The sequence below is a fragment of the Manis pentadactyla genome, chromosome 2, assembly GCF_030020395.1.
Source record: "Manis pentadactyla isolate mManPen7 chromosome 2, mManPen7.hap1, whole genome shotgun sequence".
NCBI classification, from domain to species: domain Eukaryota; kingdom Metazoa; phylum Chordata; class Mammalia; order Pholidota; family Manidae; genus Manis; species Manis pentadactyla.
Window position 1 is genome coordinate 177940386 of NC_080020.1, and position 23012 is coordinate 177963397.

The 23012-nt window shown below is 37.2% G+C and overlaps 1 protein-coding gene across 2 annotated transcripts in view; it reads right to left on the minus strand.

Annotated features, from left to right (window-relative positions):
* Nucleotides 1-266: 266 nt before the first annotated feature.
* APLF (aprataxin and PNKP like factor) overlaps nt 267-23012 on the minus strand; it is an 88696-nt gene continuing 65950 nt past the window's right edge. The window contains exons 9-10 of one of the 2 annotated variants that reach the window (XM_036908227.2): nt 18082-18128; nt 267-785 (exon numbers count right to left, since the gene is read on the minus strand). In XM_036908227.2, coding sequence (XP_036764122.2) covers nt 580-785; nt 18082-18128 — 253 coding nt within the window. In that variant the 3' untranslated portion in view covers nt 267-579. Of the gene's footprint in view, nt 786-15180; nt 15382-18081; nt 18129-23012 lie in introns of those variants that run through there. The other variant, XM_057497127.1, reaches the window with a different exon arrangement.

Here is a 23012-nt window from a genome sequence, read left to right on the forward strand (position 1 = left end):
CTATTTTCAGTGTCCATTTGGTACTAATTTCCTAAGTTTCAGAAAATAAAAACAGTAAATGAAACTCCAAAGCTTATATCTAGGGTACTAGAAAAATAACAGTCCTGTAAGATGGCTATCATTTTTTAAAGTCTGGTTCTGCTTGAAGAATTACCTCCACAGCAATGAAAGAGGCTCACTTTCCCACCCATGAAGTAATTTACCTGTTATACTTACATAGGATTCTATAAAGACAGAATTTTTGGAAAAAAGAAAAAAGACTCGAGTTTTGTGTGATGTATGTCTTTAACTTTTTATTACCAGCACACGAAGTACATGAAAATATCAATTATTTATCTTTAACTCTCTGCTTCCTGCTCCAAGATCCTTTAAACAGTGTAGAAAATGCAAAGCAACAGGACAAATTCCATCGACTATATTGAAGGTTGACATTACAAGGTTTCATTTGCAAAGAGTCAATAGTAAAGTCCTAACTATAAAAAGAAGGAAAATAATTATTGCTTAAGTGCTTCCTTAGTTCCTGAATTTTTTCCCATAAAAAAAGAGTAAACGTGAGCCACACAGTATTGCAGAAAAGAGCTACTTTTTTCTTTTCATAAACTTCTTTGCTTCTTTCAAAAGCTCTTCCATATCTTCTTTCTCTTGGTCTTCCTCTCCTGGTTCCCAGTCAGAATCTTCAGCTGTTGGCTCATATTCTTCTTCCTCATCATCTAGAAAGCTGTCATTCAAGTTATATTCATTGGGTTGTCCAACATTTTCACTGTCTTCATCTGAAATGCTTCCTTCTGGAAAACAGCAAGTGTGGTACACAACACATCAACCACAACTCAACCTTGGATTAGAGACATCTAACTGCAAAACGTCTTTATCTGTTAAGAATCAATTTTATTTACTACATAGTTAATCACTAAAAATTTCTAGAAAAGGGGTTGAAACAACCATTTCTTGTAATACAAAATTTCTATTTATAAAAATGGAGGTATCATGATATATACTCGTATGAAGGTTTTACACGAACAACACTGTGGTTTCAACATTCACCCATATTATCAAGTTCCCCCCCCAACCCCACTGCAGTCACTGTCCATCAGAGTAGAAAGGTGCCACAGAGTCATTACTTGTCTTCTCTGTACTGTACTGCCTTCCCTGTGACCTACCTACTATATTGTGAGTGCTAATTATAATGCCCCTTAATCCCCTTCACCCTCCCTCCCCAACCCTTTCCCTTTGGTAACCGCTAGTCCCTTCTTGGAGTCTGTGAGTCTGCTGCTGTTTTGTTCCTTCAGTTTTGCTTTGTTGCTATACTTCACAAATGAGTGGAATCATTTGGTACTTGTCTTTTTCTGCTTGGCTTATTTCACTGAGCATAATATCTTCTAGCTCCATCCATGTTGTTGCAAATGGTAGATTTGTTTTCTTTTTATGGCTGAATAATATTCCACCGTGTATATGTACCACATCTTCTTTATCCATTCATCTACTGATGGACACTTAGGTTGTTTCCATATCTGGGCTATTGTAAATAGTGCTGCGATAAACTTAGGGGTGCATATGTCTTTTTATCAGGGATCTTGTTTTCTTAGGGTAAATATCTAGGAGTGGAATTCCTGGGTCAAATGGTATTTCTATTTTTAGTTTTTCGAGGAACTTCCATATTGCTTTCTACAATGGTTGAACTAATTTACATTCCCACCAGCAGTGCAGGAGGGTTCCCCTTTCTCTGCATTCTCACCAGCATCTGTTGTTGTCATGTGGATGTTGGCCATCCTAACTAGTGTGAGGTGATACCTCATTGTGGTTTTAACTTGCATTTCCCTGATGATTATCAATGTCTTTTCATCTTTTCATGTGCCTGTTGGCCATCTGAATTTCTTCTTTGGAGAAGTGTCTGTTCAGATGCTCCGACCATTTTTTAATTGGGTTATTTCTTTTTTTGGATGTTGAGGTGTGTGAACTCTTTATCTATTTTGGATGTCAACCCCTTATTGGGTAAGTCATTTATGAATATATTCTCCCAAACTGTAGGATGCCTTTTTGTTCTGCTGATGGTGTCCTTTGCTGTACACAACCTTTTTAGTTTGATGTAGTCCCATTTGTTCATTTTTGTAATTCAAACTTTTAAAAAACATTTATTTAATTCTAACTTTTCCTATCATGAGTCTCCTGAGATTAGAATGTCCTGGGAGATTTAGAACAATGGTTCCTTAATATTGTAATCATATTCATGTTACCCTACCTTCTGGGGTAGTTGAATGTATTTTTGTCCCAGTTATTCACTGTCTCACCCTATGATATTTATACACCCCAGTGATATCAGACTTGGCCCAAGAAAAGAAAGTGAAGGTAGCATGTGCCTTCCTGTGGTTTAAGAGCCATCCTGTGGTTTTGCTATTTCCATTATCCCTCTGCCATAAAAACATAGTGTCTCATATAGGGGATAATCCTTCAGCCTGGATTCCAGGATCAGAACCCTGAACAGGGCCACAGCCAACAGGTATTTATATCACAAAGGAAAAATACACTCCTTAATGGTAGAAGGCACTGAAGTCTGGGGTTAATCATCACAGCAAACCTAGAATAATCTGATGACACAGCAGGGTTGTGATTAAATAGGATAGGAGTTTACAAACTTTGCAAAGTTTCTTTCACAGATCTTATAGTTTGAATAAGACTAGGATTAGTAGGGTAACAGTCATTAGAATTCATAGATTTCTAAATAATATTACAACACTAGAATTAATTTGTCTCCAAATTCATTCTTCCTTATCCCACTCTGTTATTTTCTTTCCACAGCAATCAACAGAGGTGGTTTAAAATAAGGCAGTGAGAGCATCTGAGATGATGTGGAACATATAAGAAACAAGTAGGAAGACTCTATCTGGAAATCTGAATGGCAGAGGACAGTGCCTGTGATGAACAGGAAATGTCTGAGTTAAAAATATCAATGTTTGTACTTTTGTGTATGTATTAGTTGACTTCTTCCTAAAATGTTCACATGCAATAAGTAGATGTAACTTAGAGGAAAATCAAGGAATTTGACAGAGAAAAAATGAGAATGATGACAAACGAAGTACTTTTTCTACCCTTTCTACTCTCATAGAGCCCAGAGACTTATATTTTTTCTTAATATCACTACTCATTCCAGGGAAGATTTGAGACAGCTTATAATAACAATGGTGAGGTAATAAAAAAAAACAAAGATAGAAACTAAGAACATAAAGAGAATATAAATATGTCAACATCAATTTTTAATATAATTATTATAAATTAAGCATCAAATTTCTCCCCAAGTTTCTTGGTAGCCAAAGGTAAAAAGGTTACACAATAATTTGCCCAATTCTCATTAGTGTAAGCACACCAGTTCCTTAAGGGAAATCTTGCCTTAAATTTATTTATTTTGTATACATTTGTTACTTCCTGTAAGCATCTTGAAGGCATGTTTATGTCTAGCTAATCTCAATCTCCATATAACTTTTATGATCTAATTGATTTACAAAACATTTAGAGGGTAGTTTGCAGATGGAGAAGGAAAGAACATCAATCTCTCTGTTCTTGTACATTTTGCTCTTGGAAATATCTCATATACAGAACTAATGACATCTCAATAGTTTCCTTTCAGATTCAGAAATTATCTTGGCAGATTTATAAGAAAAGTATAGAGAGAGCTAAAGTAACTTCAGGTACTCCACCTACTTTATCTGCTGTTCCTTCTTGGTGTCCTTTGCTGGACCTTCCTCACCTTGCCAACCTCTAACTTTGGAGTGCCCAATTTTTAGGCTGGGACCTCTTCTCTAACATACTCCTCAGATCATTCCATGCTGTCTTATATCTTAAATTTCCAAATTTATGTCTTAAAGTCCTGGCCACTGCCTGAATTCCAGACTCATTTATCTTATTGCCTATGTATTATCTTTACTTGGATGACTAACAGCACCTGAAACGTAACATTTCTAGAGTACAACTCTTAACACTTCACCTAAATCATTCTCTTATCAGTCTTGAGTACATGTCTCCAGTCTTCCAGTTGTTTTGGCAAGAAACCTTAGAGTCATCCTTGAATATCCCCCACTGAAAATCCAATATCCTACATTTACAATTCCCATGGGCTGTACAATCAAAATATATCTGCCACTTCTCAGCACACCCACCCACTCCAGTACCCTGGTCCCTATACCATCCTCTTCTTCCTGGTCTATTCCAATATTCACCTAACCACTTTCCCTGCTTCCACTCTTGTCTGTTCTCCACAAAAAGGCCAGAAAACCTTCCAATAGCTTTCTGTCTCACTCTGAAGTCCTTACTTGCAGGTCTTGGCCTTCAAGACCCTACACAACTAGCCCACTGCTAGCTTTCCTGATCTCATATGCCACTCTTTTCCTTTTGTTCCAGTTCTCCCCTTTTCACAGTTCCTTGAATAGTCTAAGCAGGACCATCTGCAGGGCTTTTGAAATCACTCTTCCCATCGCCGGGCATCTTTGCCCTCAGATCATCACCTGGCTTGCTTTCTCCTTCAGGGCTCTGTTCTAATGTCAAATTATCAGAGTCATTCTTTTACCATCCTCTCTGAAATAGCACTGCCCCTGCCTCTCCCTCCATATACACACCCTTGCCATTCTGTCCTTGTACGTAGTTTTACTTTCCTTCTTAGCAGTTATTACCACATGATATCACATAATTATTACATGTGCACTGCCCACTTTTGTAAAATTTTACAAGTTTTATCTATATATACGTGTATATACCAATATACACGTGTATATAGATATATAAAAATATACATGTCTGTATATAAATATTTGTTGAGTATATGAATGAACAAATGTATCATTTGCAAATCAAATGCCGAGTACCTTTAGTTTTACAGAAACCCTTCTTATTAAAACCTATGCTTTTAATCACTAGCCTGCCAATATAATAAATTACATGGAAGACTTTTATTTAAGTCTTACTGATTGAAGGGTCTTTAAGTCTCAATGAACCCTGGAAATGTTAACAACATTCTAGGCAGGCTCATTTGTTGAGGCACTAAGGACATATTAATCAGAAAAATCCCATTTTCTTTCCTTAATTGTTTACCAGATCATCATCTACATTTGATGTTTTCATGTAAACATCACACTCATGTTCTTTTAATAGGTGGCTTTGAATCTAAAAGAAACCCAGCCATAGTAGAACTCAATGTGTCTGGCGATCAAATTTCACCTACTTCACTTCATATGAATAGGAAGTTTCACTGTGGGAAAGCACTTGAAGGGCAAGTCACGACAAGGGCAAAGCCAGCTCTAGAATTCAGCTCTGTGTCCTTGTTAGTGGTGCTGTGTCAGCACTTCTTAACATGCCTTTAAATGCTGACATGTGATGATCTTTGTGGAATCAATTATAATGGACTCTCCTGTAGCAAATTCAATTAGTGACTTTAAATATTCCACAATACAAATGCCATCTAGATAGGAATCCACTTTTTTTTAAATTGCAGAAGGTATTTAGAAAAATAAGTTTCTGCCTTTCAGTTTCAGTTTAACTGGGTCATAGAAATAATGAATCTTTACTTTCTTGGAAAATGCTTGGAGTTATTACACGGTTTGCCTGTCTTTACCATAACAAATAACTAAGTTTTTTGCAAAAGGGATATGGAGAACACTGCAAGCAGGAAAACAAACCCATGCATGCACTCTCCAACCGGGCAGGCTGAAGCATACAGCACGGTACCTGGATATCTGGATTTAAAGTGCTGAAAGGAGTAATGTTCACATAAGCCTTGTTATAGTGCTGTTTGATATACAAAAATTTCAAAGAAAGCTTCTCCAGAAGGAAACCTAGTTGGTTAGAGAACCAGGCAACTGAGCCACAAGGATTCACATCATAGAGGACCCCACACCAAGACCCCAGTATTGTACAGAGAATGCCATGGTAAGCAAACATGTTACTGAAGCAGAAAAATAACAACAGGTGACACAGCAGCAGCTGTTTAATTTTTTAAATCAGTGGCAAAAAATAATTTTCTGTAGTTTTATTTTTTGTAGTTGTGACTTCCAATAGATAGCCACAGAACTAAAGAGTGTAATTAATTATTTTTAATTATTATTATTTTAATTATACTTAAAAAATGAGCCTATATATAGCATTGTCTTTTATTATGACTAGCTTATTTGAAATAAAATCGTGAAGTACGTCTGAGAAATGAGAAGTGAGTTTGTTCTTCCAAATCAAAGTGAGCTCGGAAGTCTCCAGTTTCACCTAGAATGCTTGTAAGTTTCTTGCTGCTGGTTACTGGTTTTATATGGTTGTCCATCTCCCTCACCCAACGAAAAGTCTCTTTAAAAAACAGCCTGGTTGGGCGGGAGCCAAGATGGCGGAGTGAGTAGAGCAGCGGAAATCTCCTCCCAAAACCACATATATCTATGAAAATATAACAAAGACAACTCTTCCTAGAATAAAGACCAGAGGACACAGGACAACATCCAGACCACATCCACACCTGCAGAACCCAGTGCCTCGTAAAGGGAGTAAGATACAAGCCCCGGCCGGGCGGGACCCGAGCGCCCCTCCCCCCAGCTCCCAGCGGGAGAAGAATAGGCAGAGCGGGAGGGAGACGGAGCCCAGGACTGCCGAACACCCAGCCCAGCCATCCGGGCCAGAGTGCAGACACAGTGCGTGCATGGGGCCCTGGATACTGGGGGAACAGGGCAGCAAGAATGGTGAGAGGGTACCGGAGGCCTGGCGCTGAAGGACATAACAAAAGCGAGCGGCCATTTTTTTTTTTTTTCTGTTTTGTTTTGGCGAGAGCTTTTTGGAAGTCTGAAAGGGATAGGGACCCCAACACTCGGGAAACAGGGCAGCAAGACCAGTGAGCAGATGCCTGAGGCTGGCACCGGAGAATAAAGAAAAACGAGTAGCAATTTTTTATTTATTTTTTAATTTTTTTAATTTAAAAAAAAATTTTTTTTTTTTTTTGGTCGTTGTTTTGTTTTGGCGGGTGCTTTTTGGAAGTCTTAAAGGGGCAGGGCGGGACACATAATCCAGAGGTAGGGAATCCGGGGATCTCTGGGCACCCTAATCCCCTGGGCTGCAGGGCGCAGGGAGGCCCCTTACTGAGATAAATAGCCTCCCAGCCGCTCCCCCTCCAACGCGACTCCACCATTTTGCAGCAGCTGCCCGAGCCAGACCACGCCCACAGCAACAGCAGAGATTAACTCCATAGCAGCCCGGCAGGAAGCAGAAGCCCTGTCTGCATTCAGCTGCCCAGCACAAGCCACTAGAGATCGCTGTTCTCCCAGGAGAGGAGGGCCACAAACCAACAAGAAGGGAAGTTCTTCCAGCCGTCACTAGTTCCAGCTCTGCAAACTATTCCTATCACCATGAAAAGGCAAAAACTACAGGCAGACAAAGATCACAGAGACACTACCAGAGAAGGAGACAGACCTAACCAGTCTTCCTGACAAAGAATTCAAAATAAGAATCATAAACATGCTGACAGAGATGCAGAGAAAAACGCAAGAGAAATGGGATGAAGTCCGGAGGGAGATCACAGATGCCAGAAAGGAGATCGCAAAAATGAAACAAACTCTGGAAGTGTTTATAAGCAGAATGGATAGGATGCAAGAGGCCACTGATGGAACTGAAACCAGAGAACAGGAACGCATAGAAGCTGACATAGAGAGAGATAAAAGGATCTCCAGGAATGAAACAATATTAAGAGAACTGTGTGACCAATCCAAAAGGAACAAAATCGGTATTATAGGGGTACCAGAAGAAGAAGAGAGAGGAAAAGGGATGGAAAGTATCTTGGAAGAAATAATTGCTGAAAACTTCCCCAAACTGGGGGAGGAAATAATCGAACAGACCACGGAAATACTCAGAACGCCTAACAGAAAGGATCCAAGGACGACAACACCAAGACACATAATAATTAAAATGGCAAAGATCAAGGACAAGGAAAGAGTTTTAAAGGCAGCTACAGAGAAAAAGGTCACCTATAAAGGAAAACCCATCAGGCTAACATCAGACTTCTCGACAGAAACCCTACAGGCCAGAAGAGAATGGCATGATATATTTAATGCAATGAAACAGAAGGGCCTTGAAACAACGATACTGTATCCAGCACGACTATCATTTAAATATGATGGTGGGATTAAACAATTCTCAGACAAACAAAAGCTGAGGTAATTTGCTTCCCACAAACCACCCCTACAGGACATCTTACAAGGACTGCTCTAGATGGGAGCACTCCTAGAAAGAGCACAGAACAAAACACCCAACATATGAAGAATGGAGGAGGAGGAATAAGAAGGGAGAGAAGAAAAGAATCTCCAGACAGTGTATATAACAGCTCAGTAAGCGAGCTAAGTTAGGTAGTAAGATACTAAAGAGGCTAACCTTGAACCTTTGGTAACCATGAATTTAAAGCCTGCAATGGCAATAAGTACATATCTTTCAATAGTCACCCTAAAAGTTAATGGACTGAATGCACCAATCAAAAGACAAAGAGTAATAGAATGGATAAAAAAGCAAGACCCATCTATATGCTGCTTACAAGAAACTCACCTCAAACCCAAGACATGTACAGACTAAAAGTCAAGGGATGGAAAAACATATTTGAGGCAAACAACAGCGAGAAGAAAGCAGGGTTTGCAGTACTAATATCAGACAAAATAGACTTCAAAACAAAGATAGTAACAAGAGATAAAGAAGGACACTACATAATGATAAAGGGCTCAGTCCAACAAGAGGATATAACCATTCTAAATATATATGCACCCAACACAGGAGCACCAGCATATGTGAAACAAATACTAACAGAACTAAAGGGGGAAATAGACTGCAATGCATTCATTCTAGGAGACTTCAACACACCACTCACCCCAAAGGATAGATCCACCGGGCAGAAAATAAGTAAGGACACGGAAGCACTGAACAACACAGAAGAGCAGATGGACCTAATAGACATCTACAGAACTCTACATCCCAAAGCAACAGGATACACATTCTTCTTAAGTGCACATGGAACATTCTCCAGAATAGACCACATACTAGGCCACAAAAAGAGCCTCAGTAAATTCCAAAAGATCGAAATCCTACCAACCAACTTTTCAGACCACAAAGGCATAAAACTAGAAATAAACTGTACAAAGAAAGCAAAAAGGCTCACAAACACATGGAGACTTAACAACACGCTCCTAAATAATCAATGGATCAATGACCAAATCAAAATGGAGATCCAGCAATATATGGAAACAAATGACAACAACAACACTAAGCCCCAACTTCTGTCGGACACAGCAAAAGCAGTCTTAAGAGGAAAGTATATAGCAATCCAAGCATATTTAAAAAACGAAGAACAATCCCAAATGAATGGTATAATGTCACAATTATCGAAATTGGAAAAAGAAGAACAAATGGGGCCTAAGGTCAGCAGAAGGAGGGACATAATAAAGATCAGAGAAGAAATAAATAAAATTGAGAAGAATAAAACAATAGCAAAAATCAATGAAACCAAGAGCTGGTTCTTTGAGAAAATAAACAAAATAGATAAGCCTCTAGCCAGACTTATTAAGAGGAAAAGAGAGTCAACACAAATCAACAGTATCAGAAACGAGAAAGGAAAAATCACGATGGACCTCACAGAAATACAAAGAATTATTAGAGAATACTATGAAAACCTATATGCTAACAAGCTGGGAAACCTAGGAGAAATGGACAACTTCCTAGAAAAATACAACCTTCCAAGACTGACCCAGAAAGAAACAGAAAATCTAAACAGACCAATTACCAGCAACGAGATTGAAGCGGTAATCAAAAAACTACCAAAGAACAAAACCCCCGGGCCAGAAGGATTTACCTCGGAATTTTATCAGACATACAGGGAAGACATAATACCCATTCTCCTTAAAGTTTTCCAAAAAACAGAGGAGGAGGGGATGCTCCCAAACTCATTCTATGAAGCTAACATCACCCTAATACCAAAACCAGGCAAAGACCCCAACAAAAAAGAAAACTACAGACCAATATCCCTGATGAACGTAGATGCAAAAATGCTCAACAAAATATTAGCAAACCGAATTCAAAAATACATCAAAAGGATCATACACCATGACCAAGTGGGATTCATCCCAGGGATGCAAGGATGGTACAACATTTGAAAGTCCATCAACATCATCCACCACATCAACAAAAAGAAAGACAAAAACCACATGATCATCTCCATAGAGGCTGAAAAAGCATTTGACAAAGTTCAACATCCATTCATGATAAAAACTCTCAGCAAAATGGGGATAGAGGGCAAGTACCTCAACATAATAAAGGCCATCTATGATAAACCCACAGCCAACATTATATTGAACAGCGAGAAGCTGAAAGCATTTCCTCTGAGATCGGGAACTAGACAGGGATGCCCACTCTCCCCACTGTTATTTAACATAGTACTGGAGGTCCTAGCCATGGCAATCAGACAAAACAAAAAAATACAAGGAATCCAGATTGATAAAGAAGAAGTTAAACTGTCACTATTTGCAGATGACATGATACTGTACATAAAAAACCCTAAAGACTCCACCCCAAAACTATTAGAACTGATATCAGAATACAGCAAAGTTGCAGGATACAAAATCAACACACAGAAATCTGTGGTTTTCCTATATACTAACAATGAACCAACAGAAAGAGAAATCAGGAAAACAACTCCATTCACAACTGCATCAAAAAAAATAAAATACCTAGGAATAAACCTAACCAAAGAAGTGAAAGACTTATACTCTGAAAACTACAAGTCACTCTTAAGAGAAATTAAAGGGGACACTAACAGATGGAAACTCATCCCATGTTCGTGGCTAGGAAAAATTAATATCGTCAAAATGGTCATCCTGCCCAAAGCAATATACAGATTTGATGCAATCCCTATGAAACTACCAGCAACATTCTTCAATGAACTGGAACAAATAATTCAAAACTTCATATGGAAACACCAAAGACCCCAAATAGCCAAAGCAATCCTGATAAAGAAGAATAAAGTAGGGGGGATCTCACTCCCCAACTTCATGCTCTATTATAAAGCCATAGTAATCAAGACAATTTGGTACTGGCACAAGAACAGAGCCACAGACCAATGGAACAGACTAGAGAATACAGACATTAACCCAGACATATATGGTCAATTAATATTTGATAAAGGAGCCATGGACATACAATGGCGAAATGACAGTCTCTTCAACAGATGGTGCTGGCAAAACTGGACAGCTACATGTAGGAGAATGAAACTGGACCATTGTCTAACCCCATATACAAAAGTAAACTCAAAATGGATCAAAAACCTGAATGTAAGTCATGAAACCATTAAACTCTTGGAAGAAAACATAGGCAAAAACCTCTTAGACATAAACATGAGTGACCTCTTCTTGAACATATCTCCCCGGGCAAGGAAAACAACAGCAAAAATGAACAAGTGGGACTATATTAAGCTGAAAAGCTTCTGTAAAGCAAAAGACACCATCAATAGAACAAAAAGGATCCCTACAGTATGGGAGAATATATTTGAAAATGACAGATCCGATAAAGGCTTGATGTCCAGAATATATAAAGAGCTCACACGCCTCAACAAACAAAAAACAAATAACCCAATTGAAAAATGGGCAGAGGAACTGAACAGACAGTTCTCCAAAAAAGAAATACAGATGGCCAACAGACACATGAAAAGATGCTCCACATCGCTAACTATCAGAGAAATGCAAGTTAAAACTACAATGAGGTATCACCTCACACCAGTAAGGATGGCTGCCATCCAAAAGACAAACAACTAGAAATGTTGGCGAGGCTGTGGAGAAAGGTGAACCCTCCTACACTGCTGGTGGGAATGTAAATTAGTTCAACCATTGTGGAAAGCAGTATGGAGGTACATCAAAATGCTCAAAACAGACTTACCATTTGACCCATGAATTGCACTCCTAGGAATTTGCCCTAAGAATGCAGCAATCAAGTTTGAGAAAGACCAGTGCACCCCTATGCTTATCGCAGCACTATTTACAATAGCCAAGAATTGGAAGCAACCTAAATGTCCATCGATAGATGAATGGATAAAGAAGATGTGGTACATATACACAATGGAATACTACTCAGCCATAAGAAAAGAGCAAATCCAATCATTTGCAGCAACATGGATGGAGCTGGAGGGTATTATGCTCAGTGAAACAAGCCAAGCGGAGAAAGAGAAATACCAAATGATTTCACTCATCTGTGTTATATAAGAACAAAGGAAAAACTGAAGGAACAAAACAGCAGCAGAATCACAGAACTCAAGAATGGACTAACAGGTACCAAAGTGAAAGGGAATGGGGAGGATGGGTGGGTAGGGAGGGATAAGGGGGGGGAGAAGTAGGGGGGTATTAAGATTAGCATGCATGGGGGGGTAGGAGAAAAGGGAGGGCTGTACAACACAGAGAAGGCAAGTAGTGATTCTACAACATTTTGCTATGCTGATGAACAGTGACTGTAAAGGGGTTTATAGGGGAGACCTGTTATAGGGGAGAGCCTAGCAAACATAATATTCATCATGTAAGTGTAGATTAGTGATACCAAAAACAAAACAAAACAAAAAGGCAGTTCCTGTGTGGTGACCTCCAATGAGTTCTACACAAGGGTATAAAGGGCATATAAAAGTGTAGGCAAAAGGTCTGTTTGTGTTTATACAGAGGATCAAAGCCTAATTTGGGTACCCCGAAAATGAACTAAGATACGATATGAAAAAGAACTTCCAACATCACACTCTCTGGAAGACTCATGCCAGAAGATGATCATCAAAAAACCCCAACAAAGATCCATGCACTGCTACAGCTGTAGATGCACTCAACCCACCAGTTCCTGGACTTGCCATGGGAATGAAGAAGGAGATATCTAAGCTGGCCTGTGCATACAGTAAAACAACAAATTTGACTGGATCTATACTGTTGGAACTCAACCAAGAATTAGGAGAAGTGCAAATTGTAGCGCTCCAAAATCTTACAACTACAGACTATTTACTGTTAAAAGAACATATGGGATGTGAACAGTCCCCAGGAATGGGTTGTTTTAATTTGTCTGATTTATCTCAGACTGTTCAAATTCAGTTGGACAATATCCACCATATCATAGATAAGTTCTCACAAATGCCTAAGGTGCCTAACTGGTTTTCTTGGTTTCACTGGAGATGGCTGGTAATTACAGGTATGCTTTGGTTATGTAACTATACTCCTATTATGTTAATGTGTGTGCACAATTTAATTAGTAGTTTGAAACCTATACATGCTGAAGTTAATCTACAAGAAGATATGTCAAAGAAATAATCGATCTTTCCATGTTTTCTTCCGCCTGCTACTTCTGTAGCTTTTCTTCTTCCTTCCTAATTACAACCCTTAAATAGAATTCGTGCCTCATATCAAATTTACCGAGTATCATAATTCTTCCAAGTGGTAAAGATACCTCAAGACAAATGCTGGACATAGAAGCTACAAGGCATAAATACGCAAAGAAGTAAAAAGCTAACCATTTCAAACAATAAGGCTTCTCTCTCACTTACCAACTTTCCATTTCCCTGTATGGCCCCGGAAGATGACTGGTTAGCCAGAGACGAGTAAGATTCCTCAAGGGAGGAACAACCTAAGACAGGCACAGTTACAGGGGGGTCATCAGGTGAGAAATTGGGGATCAACAGAGGTGAGGCTTAGAATCTCCCCCCTCATGTTCTGAGAGAAATCTTCTGCATCCGTGGATGTTTTATTGCCCTTGTCTAGCTTGGATTAACACATAGTCTACAGGCACACACCTGATCATCTACATTTGCTTTCTTGCAACACTAAAGTATGTTTTCTACCTTTATCTTGTATCTACCTACCACTTCAGCATTTTATTAAAAATAATAATTATAAAGAGAGAAATGTGGTATCCACATATAAATCAAGTATAAAAATTAAATGAGTATTCATATTTGAACTGACTGTTTATAGTTCATAATGCATGAGCAAAACCAAAAGTTTCTGTGATGACTGCCCTTGTACTGTTCACCATGTAACTTACTCACTATGTAAGAATTTGTTCTCCATGTAAGAACTTGTTCGTTGTGCTTCAGAAGATTGGAGACTGACGAAAATTAGGCTTGGGGTGGATTAATGATTGTGCATTGAGCACTGACTCCCCTATACAGAATTTTATTGTTGTTAACAACCATTTGATCAATAAATATGAGAGATGCCCTCACAAAAAAAAAAAAAAAAAATAGTACACACTTCCAATTGTAAAATAAATAAGTAACCAGGATGTAATGTATAGCATAAGGAATATAGTCAAAATATTGTAACAACTTGGTATGGTGATAGCTGGTACCTATTGTTATCATGTATATAAATGTTGAATCACTGTGTTGTACACCTGAACCTAATGTAATACTGTGTGTCAACTACCCTTCAATAAAAAATAATTATCTACAAAAAAAAAAAAAAAACAGCCTGGTTTAAGAGAAAGAGGATAGACTATAGGGGTAAAAATCTAAAAATCTGTCATAAACAAGCCCATGACAATGAAAAAGTCACTTAATGGAATTTATCTTTTAACTATGAATCAAGGATGTTGATTAAAGAACCCCAAAGGTCCTTTCTGGCTCCATGGTTCTAATTTTAAGGCCAAAATAGGAATCTTCATTTCCTCTCCAAATCAGTGAAGTAGTATAAAATGTAGGGATGGGTTGACAGCTTGAACTTAAAAGCAACAAAAGAGAAACAGGCCATCACTGATATTTAAAAACTGAGGACCATGATGATTAAGAATAACAACCGTTAGAAAAAGTAACAAAGTCTTTAATATGTTTAAAACAACATGTTACTAGTTAACTATTTGGTGTAAAGATATGGTAATTTCTGACTTAGAAATACCAAATATGGTAACATCAAAATGACAATTCCAAAATCTGCATCTAACCTTTCCTTTAGAATTAAAATTTCACTGCCAGTTCTTATCCCTAGAATGATGTCTGCAGAGCTACTCTGGTTTCTAATTTTGAAAAAAAAAATGTATATATAAGCACATATGTGCATACAAGTGCAGAACTAGGGAAATATTGAAATAGCTATCAGTAGAACATTCTAAGTTTTCAGCATGAACAGTACCAATTGTCTAGAAAAATGCATATCACATAAAAGCCAGAAAGAATGACTCCAATAATCAGGTGATAAAATGCTGATGATAATTTATTTTAAGTGCTGTCAATAGGTAAGATAGCTAAGAAAGTATAAAACAAAATTTTCCTGGCACTGATTATGCGGTATCTTGTGCCAAAACTTCAACACTGAAAAAGTGTAAAGTTAGTGAAACTCTAAACCAATTAGATACACAAGAAACTTCACAGATGACAGCAGATGACACCTACAAAAAACAGAATACCCTATATGAATTGTTACATGTGTGGAAGAACTTTATAGACTGAAATATTTTACAAGGGCTACCAATCAGAAACTAAACAGTAAAAGTTTAATGCAGTTTATTTAATTTGGTGCTATATTAAGTTTTATAGTCTCTTTATGCAGCTACGATACCCCCACCTCAAATTCAGCATGTTTCAATTAAAAAAAAAAGAACCTAGAAAACTACCTAGTGCTTCCTCCTGATCTCTATGACATGTAAATATCATTCCCAGTCTCCTGATAATCTGCACTATAATTCTGAGTCATCGCAGGTCCCACATCATAACCAATCAGCTGGCGAACCCTGTTGATTCTTCCTTCAAAATCTTGCTTGTATTCAAACATTCTTTTCCATTCTCATAGCTACCACCCTAGCTCTGGCCCTTTATTCAACTGCCTAAGTAATCTCCAGAAGGCTTCTTTCACTCTAATTCAGACTGCTCAGCATCACCAACTTGATTTTGGTAAAATACTGGCTCACCATTATTTGCCAACCCACCCACATCTTTGTTCTGGCTTTCAAGAGATTCTAACCATATGGCCTCAATACATCCTTTTCGTATGACCCACCATAACTACAGAGACTCCACTGTCAGTTAAACTGACCCACCTGCTAACTCCAAACACAAACATTTCTACTTTGATGTCCTTGATCGATCTATTATTCACTTCGCATGGGATGGCTTATACCTACCCACCACAAAACCAAGAACAAAGATGATTTAAATACTATCACTTTAAAGACCAACTTAACCTAATGTTCCCACAAGGAGTCCATCCTTATAATCCCCAGCAGTAAGTGCTCCTTCCCTTTCCTATGAGATTTTAGAGCATCTCACCACAGCATACAGAGCCAGGGTTCTTGTGTATCTCTGTAAGTTTGTTTTCACTTGGAAGACAAAACTAATGAATAAATAAGTGTGTAACAAATAAATATATAAATGAGATTAAGAGCTGGGATAATGTTAAACTTTAAGATTTGGGAGATGAGAAAAATGAGTACGCTAGAATTTAGTGTTAGCTCTCTTTAAATTAAGAAATATGAGACCTCAACATATAATGTAATATTGAAATATTCCAGACACCTTTATTTATAAGTCTTAGAGAAGAGCTATTCTGACTATATTGCTACATAGCAACACTTGAAAGTATATTAAAAATATAAAACTACACTGTTGCTTAAAAATAACTATACTTTTTAAAAAAAAACTGTCTTTCCAATGAAATAAAAAGTTTTTCTTAAAAAAAGTTAGTTCTAAAAACATGTTCTTCTTTTAGAGGATACTTCAATGATAATTCAAAGAGACTTTGCAAAGAAAACTCAGATATTTTTAACTATGCCATCTGGTGTATATTGATCCTTTTTAGGAAAATGGTTCCTACTTCTGTAAAAATACACAGATGTGTCAAATGCTCATTCATGGGGCAATGCTAAACTTTGTCAGTTACATATAGTTTTCATCAATATGATTACAATATTGCTGGAAAGGAAGTTAATTTAATCACCACAAATGCTACATTATTAGATACAGTCCCACTAAAGAAAGTATAATGTATCACCTCTATGCCACAGCAGCTCAGATAATATGAAACTATTTGTGTCTGGAGTACTAAAGCACTGAAGTATATTTTAATCAGAATATCAAATGGGATTCTCTTATGGTGAAATTATTTTTATCACTTGGTAACATGCTGGTTTTGTTTATACACAAATAAATGGATGTGGGTATAGCCTGCATGGTATGTATTTTATTCTGTCATTCTGTGGGCAGAAATGGTGTGGGCTGAATTGGCTGCTGCATTATATAAACGGTATGAAAAAGGCCAAATTTTTTAAGGAGAAAAATATTAGAGTTTGGAAACAGGGGAAACAGAAGGAACAGGATGGATGGTTCTTCTCTGGTGTCTTTCTCCCCTCCTTCTCAATCCCCCAAAATTAGTTTCTATGAGGGATCCCTATGGTTCTGAAGAAAGTGATTCTATCCTGGTTCCAGGGGTGGTACAAACTAATCAGTGGTCACAGTGATTGGTTCAAGAGTAAGAATGTGATCTAAGCCAGTTAAAAAAAAGTAAGTTTCATGATTTTTCCTAGGAATAGTGAGAGCCAAAGTGGTTCATTCTCTTTCTCTCTCTCCCTCCTTGGATGCAAACACAGGTGCTCACTGTCCCAGCTGAATAAGGAAGCATCTACTCCCTTGATAGGAGAGGAGCCAATCTTAGGATAGATAATAATGATCCTCTAAGGATAGAATAATGGAAGGAAATTGGGCCGTTCATGACATTAGTGACATTATTAATGAGCCAAAGCAATAAACCTCATCTAAATCCAGCCCTACTTCTAGACTTTTGAGATATAGAAGTCATTAAGTTCTCATTATCATTTAGGCCAGTTTAAAATGTTCTTTTCAAGCATCTGCACACAAGAGAATCCTAAGAGATACAAGGATAAATATATTGTTGGACAATGATTATAGAAAACATTTAGTAAAGAAACATGTATGTTCTTTAAAATACAAGAAAAATTATTAAAATCAGCAATTCAACAAATTCACAGAACCAGAGATTTCAAAAAAATGTCACAGTACCTGGAAACTAAATCTAGGTTTAACAGGAGAATTATTTGAAGGCTTCATTTTGAGTTTCCTGAAGTAAAATTACTTACCTGGAAGTGTACTATGTCTGTATTCTATCTTGTGCTGGGGATTCTTCCTAAAAAAAAAAGCAAAAATAAGATCTAATTTTCCAATTACCAGAAATCTAATAAGACTATTTAAATTAAACCAGAACATCCACTAACTCACAAATAAAATCAGGCCCCAATAAACCTCTCATTGGAAAGTATTTGCTTTTTTTGTTGTTTTTAACTATAGTTACCATGCTGTACAAAGCATTTGCTTTTCAATTACAGCATTTACTGAGGGCCTACTCTATGCCAGGCATATTTTTAAATGCAAAGAGAATGGTGAACCAAACCTTCTTCCCTCAAAATAGTAAATAAAATATAGAACATAAAATATCACATACATGTACATGTGTTGTGTGTGTATAACGTCTTAAAGGATTACTTTTAAGGCTCTTGCTGAATCCACAGAAAAAGCATTTAGGTCCTACCTCTCCAAAGTCATGTCCAAAGAACACTTATCAATTGTAAGAAAACAGAAAATCAATTTGTGTTGAAATGTTTATGTAATGTATTCCAAAGTCAAACAGAAACTATGATTTGAATATCTGCTCTTGATTATATGTATTTTTGACCCCTTCTATTACTTTATTAGTTACACAAATGTTTGGGTACACTATATAGAGAAGACATTCTCCAGATAATGCGAAACTGCCCAGGCAGCAAAAATCCAAAGCAGTAATTGGTTGATCATGATCCCCTTGATGGGTACCTCTGTTTCTCTTCGGGGCCTGACAGAGAGGTGGGTGTGCTGACAACAGATATGTGCTGAGTTGTACAGTTCATATGAAACTCTAGTGAGGATTCAGGAGGAATGCATAGAAGGTGCGTTAGTCTAAGGGTATGGCCGATTGTAATTAACTGTTAGCCACGGACACATTCATCACTGGCTCAAAAAATAGTCATGGGGCACTCACTGCATGCTAGGCCCTGTGTCAGGTGTCAATGACATTTCTTACTGCTAATATCTCATTTTTCATTGGTTAAGTTTTCCTACAATATGAGCATTAAAAATGGTGCAAGAGTGCAACCACACAGTACATTAAGGTCATAACTCAATGGTTTTGAAAAGTGGAAAGAAGACTACAAAAGATTGTGTGTTTGGGGTAATTAATCCAAATTTGAGCTTTTGATGGAAAAGAAACTTTAAAGTTGAGAGAAATAAACCGCACAATTTAAATGTGATGAAGAGGGCTGCAAATGAATAAAGCTGTGGTGATGATCTGTGGGAAGATCTTTCCTTACTCAACATGCTGGCACAGGCCACTGAATGTTTAATTCAGCATTTATTAAAGTGGAATTACTGCTGGACATCAAGGGAGGAGGAACAGAAAAATACCAAGGGGGATAGTACCAAAGGTATTCTTCATCAGTAATCGAGAAAAAGACTGCTCTCACTTGAGATTGTTTTCAGTAACCTTTCTTTTAATCTTTTTGTTGTTGTTGTAGCAAAATACATAGGTAACTTTCTATTTTGAAAAAATTTCAAACCTACTGAGAAGTGGCAACCATTCTACACAAATGCCTCATTATTGTTATTATTAATCTATAGCCTTTTGAGCTCTAAAGGCTTTTTCTCCATCCTTTGAATGTATGTCTGTTTCAGGTACCAAGCGGTCCTATCATTTCCTGCTTTGCCCTTAATAGAGCAGGAATACTGAAAAGTTAGATATGGTCTTAATTGTTTGCTACTGGAGACTCCCCCACAAGCTGCTTTAGAAACTCTCAACTAAGTAAATGTCAGGTTTTGAAAACAAGTGCCAAGGCAACCAAGGGAGCTAACTATGACTCAAGTTTATGCACCAAATACCAGTTAAAAGACTGCTGATACCAGTTGGCAGGCTAGAAGGATTGAGAGCAAGAGTAACTTTTTTTAAAACGGCAAAGTGAAGATAACAGTATCAGAAAATGGGTGGGGGTGGAGGTACTGATTCAACCTTGCAGTTGTAGAAGGCAGTTGCCCATTCTCTATTATCTTGTAACACATCCCCAACTGAACTCACATACCCACCCCATCCACAAAATATAACTTCACATACTACCTAGGAGAAGGCGAGTCATTTCAGAATAAATGGATAAAAACCTTTATGTTTGCATATTCTAAAAAGGAAGAGCAGAAAAAAGTACTATAAAAATCTGTACTCAGAAAAGATTTTCAGCTCCATGTGCAGATTTTCATCTGCTTTACAGGGGGAAAAGTTGTTTCTTTGAACCTCTGCTAATAGTTTCCATCCTTTCCTAGGGGCACTTGCTATTTTCATTAAGAGACATGTGTAAGAACACAATATAGACCAGAAGAAACTAGGTGAGCTGGTGCTTCTGCACATTTAAAGACCAAACTTCCAACTTCAAATAGAAGAATATCAATAAAGGTATTGCCTAGAAATGAAGAAACATATACTCTTGGACAGGTTTAAAAGTTTCTTGTTTTGGGTATTTTGAAATATACTTTTTCTTCTGTTGATGATAAATATAACTCTAAGAATAGACAGACTTTAATAAGAAAATTAGCCAAATCAGAAAAGATAATATATCACATGCAGAGGCTTAGTCAAAATTATAGATACGTCTTGTTTACGTAGCAATTTAAATGTTAAAAAAGTAAGTACTCTCAATGCTAAATTCTTAATTGTCCTCTTCTTCAAGGACCCCATAATCTTGGTCCCAACCTTTATTCCTACCCTGGAGAGTAGTTTTTGGCTCTTTGCCATTGTTGGGCACTTGCCCATACCCTTTGTGCCAAGGATAATCTTCTAACTCTACACTGCTGAAGTTTAAATCATACCTCCTTCAGGAAGGCAACTCTGGTTAAGCACTGGGAAATACCTCTAGAATGTACTGTCTGTATCTACCATTTGGTACTTACCACATAATTTCTTATATTGTTATCTAAATTTTCAACACGTGTGTGTGCGTGTGTGTGTGTGTGTGTGTGTGTGTGTGTGTGTGTGTGTATTATCTCTATCACCTGTCAGATGAGCTGCTGGAGGCCCTAGGGTTTTTGTTACATTTTTTAAAGTTTTAACAGCACATATAAGTATCTTTCACAGGTGGCATTCAACTATATTTTTCATGACTTTATCTACTAGAATACAATCAACATGTTTCCTTCAAAAAAGTTTTTTAAATTAAGCTTTCACATGAGTTTCCAAAATGATGGAATATTTTATATTTTCCTATTTAATAGGAAAAAAGACACGTTTTTGCTATCTTCACTATTATTTCTTAAGAAAATGACTGTCAAGAAAAACTTGGAAGAATCATTTGCAATACAAACCAAATTTTAAAATTCTCATTGGTTGCACAAAAAGTGGTTTCTAATACTTTCTAGACTGATAATGAGTTTTACTGAGTTAATGTTAATACTTTCTTTTTTTTTAGTAAATTCCAATCCATGCATTCTGGAGTTTTCCTAAATCTATCCTTTGAAAGACAGTTTTTCTATTGTACATACCCAGAGAATGCCTATTCACATTAGGTTAAAAATGTCAATGTGCTGAAACTGCTTTACACTCACACCTACAAAGTTAATAATCATACTCACTGAATCTTTTTTATGCAAACCTAAGACTAAAATATGGTAGAGTTTCCTGCCACTTACAATTCTTATTACTTCCCCAGGAAACGATGAACATCTGACAATCATATAAAGCAGACTCCCCTGCAATCAGGTTCCTGAGATACTGTCTGCTCAGCATCATGACACTTAGCTCTAGTCAATCAATCATGCAGCTAAGGAACACAAAGAGTCCTTCACAAATGCTTAAGAAATAGATGACACTGTGTCCTGGACTTGTTCTCATCTGGCTTGTTAAATTTAAGTTCAAGCAGAATGTTGTGGAAGGGGCTCCAGTTCTGGGATCAGAAGAGCTGAGACTGAATTCAAACTACACCGTTTACTGGCTGGGGGATTCCTGTGAACCAAGTTGCTGTTTCCTCATTTGTAACATAGGGGTAATATTGCCTACCTCACACAGGGTTGTTCCAAAAGTTAAATGAAGTAATGTGTATAAGATTATTTATAGGCTATTAAGCATTTAACAGGTTTCAGCTATTTTTATAGAAATACAAATCAATTTTACTTTAAGATAGCCAATGTCTGGAAACAATGTGCCAGCATAAGCATTTGCCAATTAACAGTAGTAAATAGCTGAATTTTGCCTTTAACAATACTTATAATTATTACAGTTGAGTATTTCTCCCTACTTCACACATTTATAGAATATTTTTTAACATTTGCCTATGTATATACCATTTTCAAAAATCAGTTACATCACAACAAGACAGAATGTATTTTTCATATAACCATGGGTTAAGACTAAGTGGTAATTCTGTACAGCTCTTTGAGGACATTAAAGCACTTGAAATAACTTTCAAGGAAAATGCTAAAGTTCATCCAGGACTTTTTCCTAATAATGAATGGAAATACTTACTCAGAGTTCATTCATAAAAGATTTATATCAACCTTTTTTCAATGACAAACAGCATTTTTTATAATTTAACAGGCTTCAAAATCCCTTCTGGCTTTTTTTTTTTTTTGCATTGTTGTTAATTATTAACAGTAATCTTTGCATTCTAAACAAGGAAGTAAACATTCATAACCACACCAGGGTACTATGAGTTGTTATATTTTAAAATATACATCTTCCCCCAAATTTTTTATTTTAATAATATGGATATATGAATGACAAATGCCTATCTGAAGGAAGAACACTCCAGGAAGAGGAAATAGGAAATGTCTTTAAATTTGCTAAGGTCCTGATGTAGGAAACAAGCTAGGGTATTTGGAAAAACACACAAAGATTTGTATTGCTCAACAGGAATAACTGAGAAGGAATATTGTAGGAAATGAAGTCAGAGAAGAACTAGTAAGCTATAGTAAAGAGTTTTGTGGGAAGCTGTTGGAAGATTCT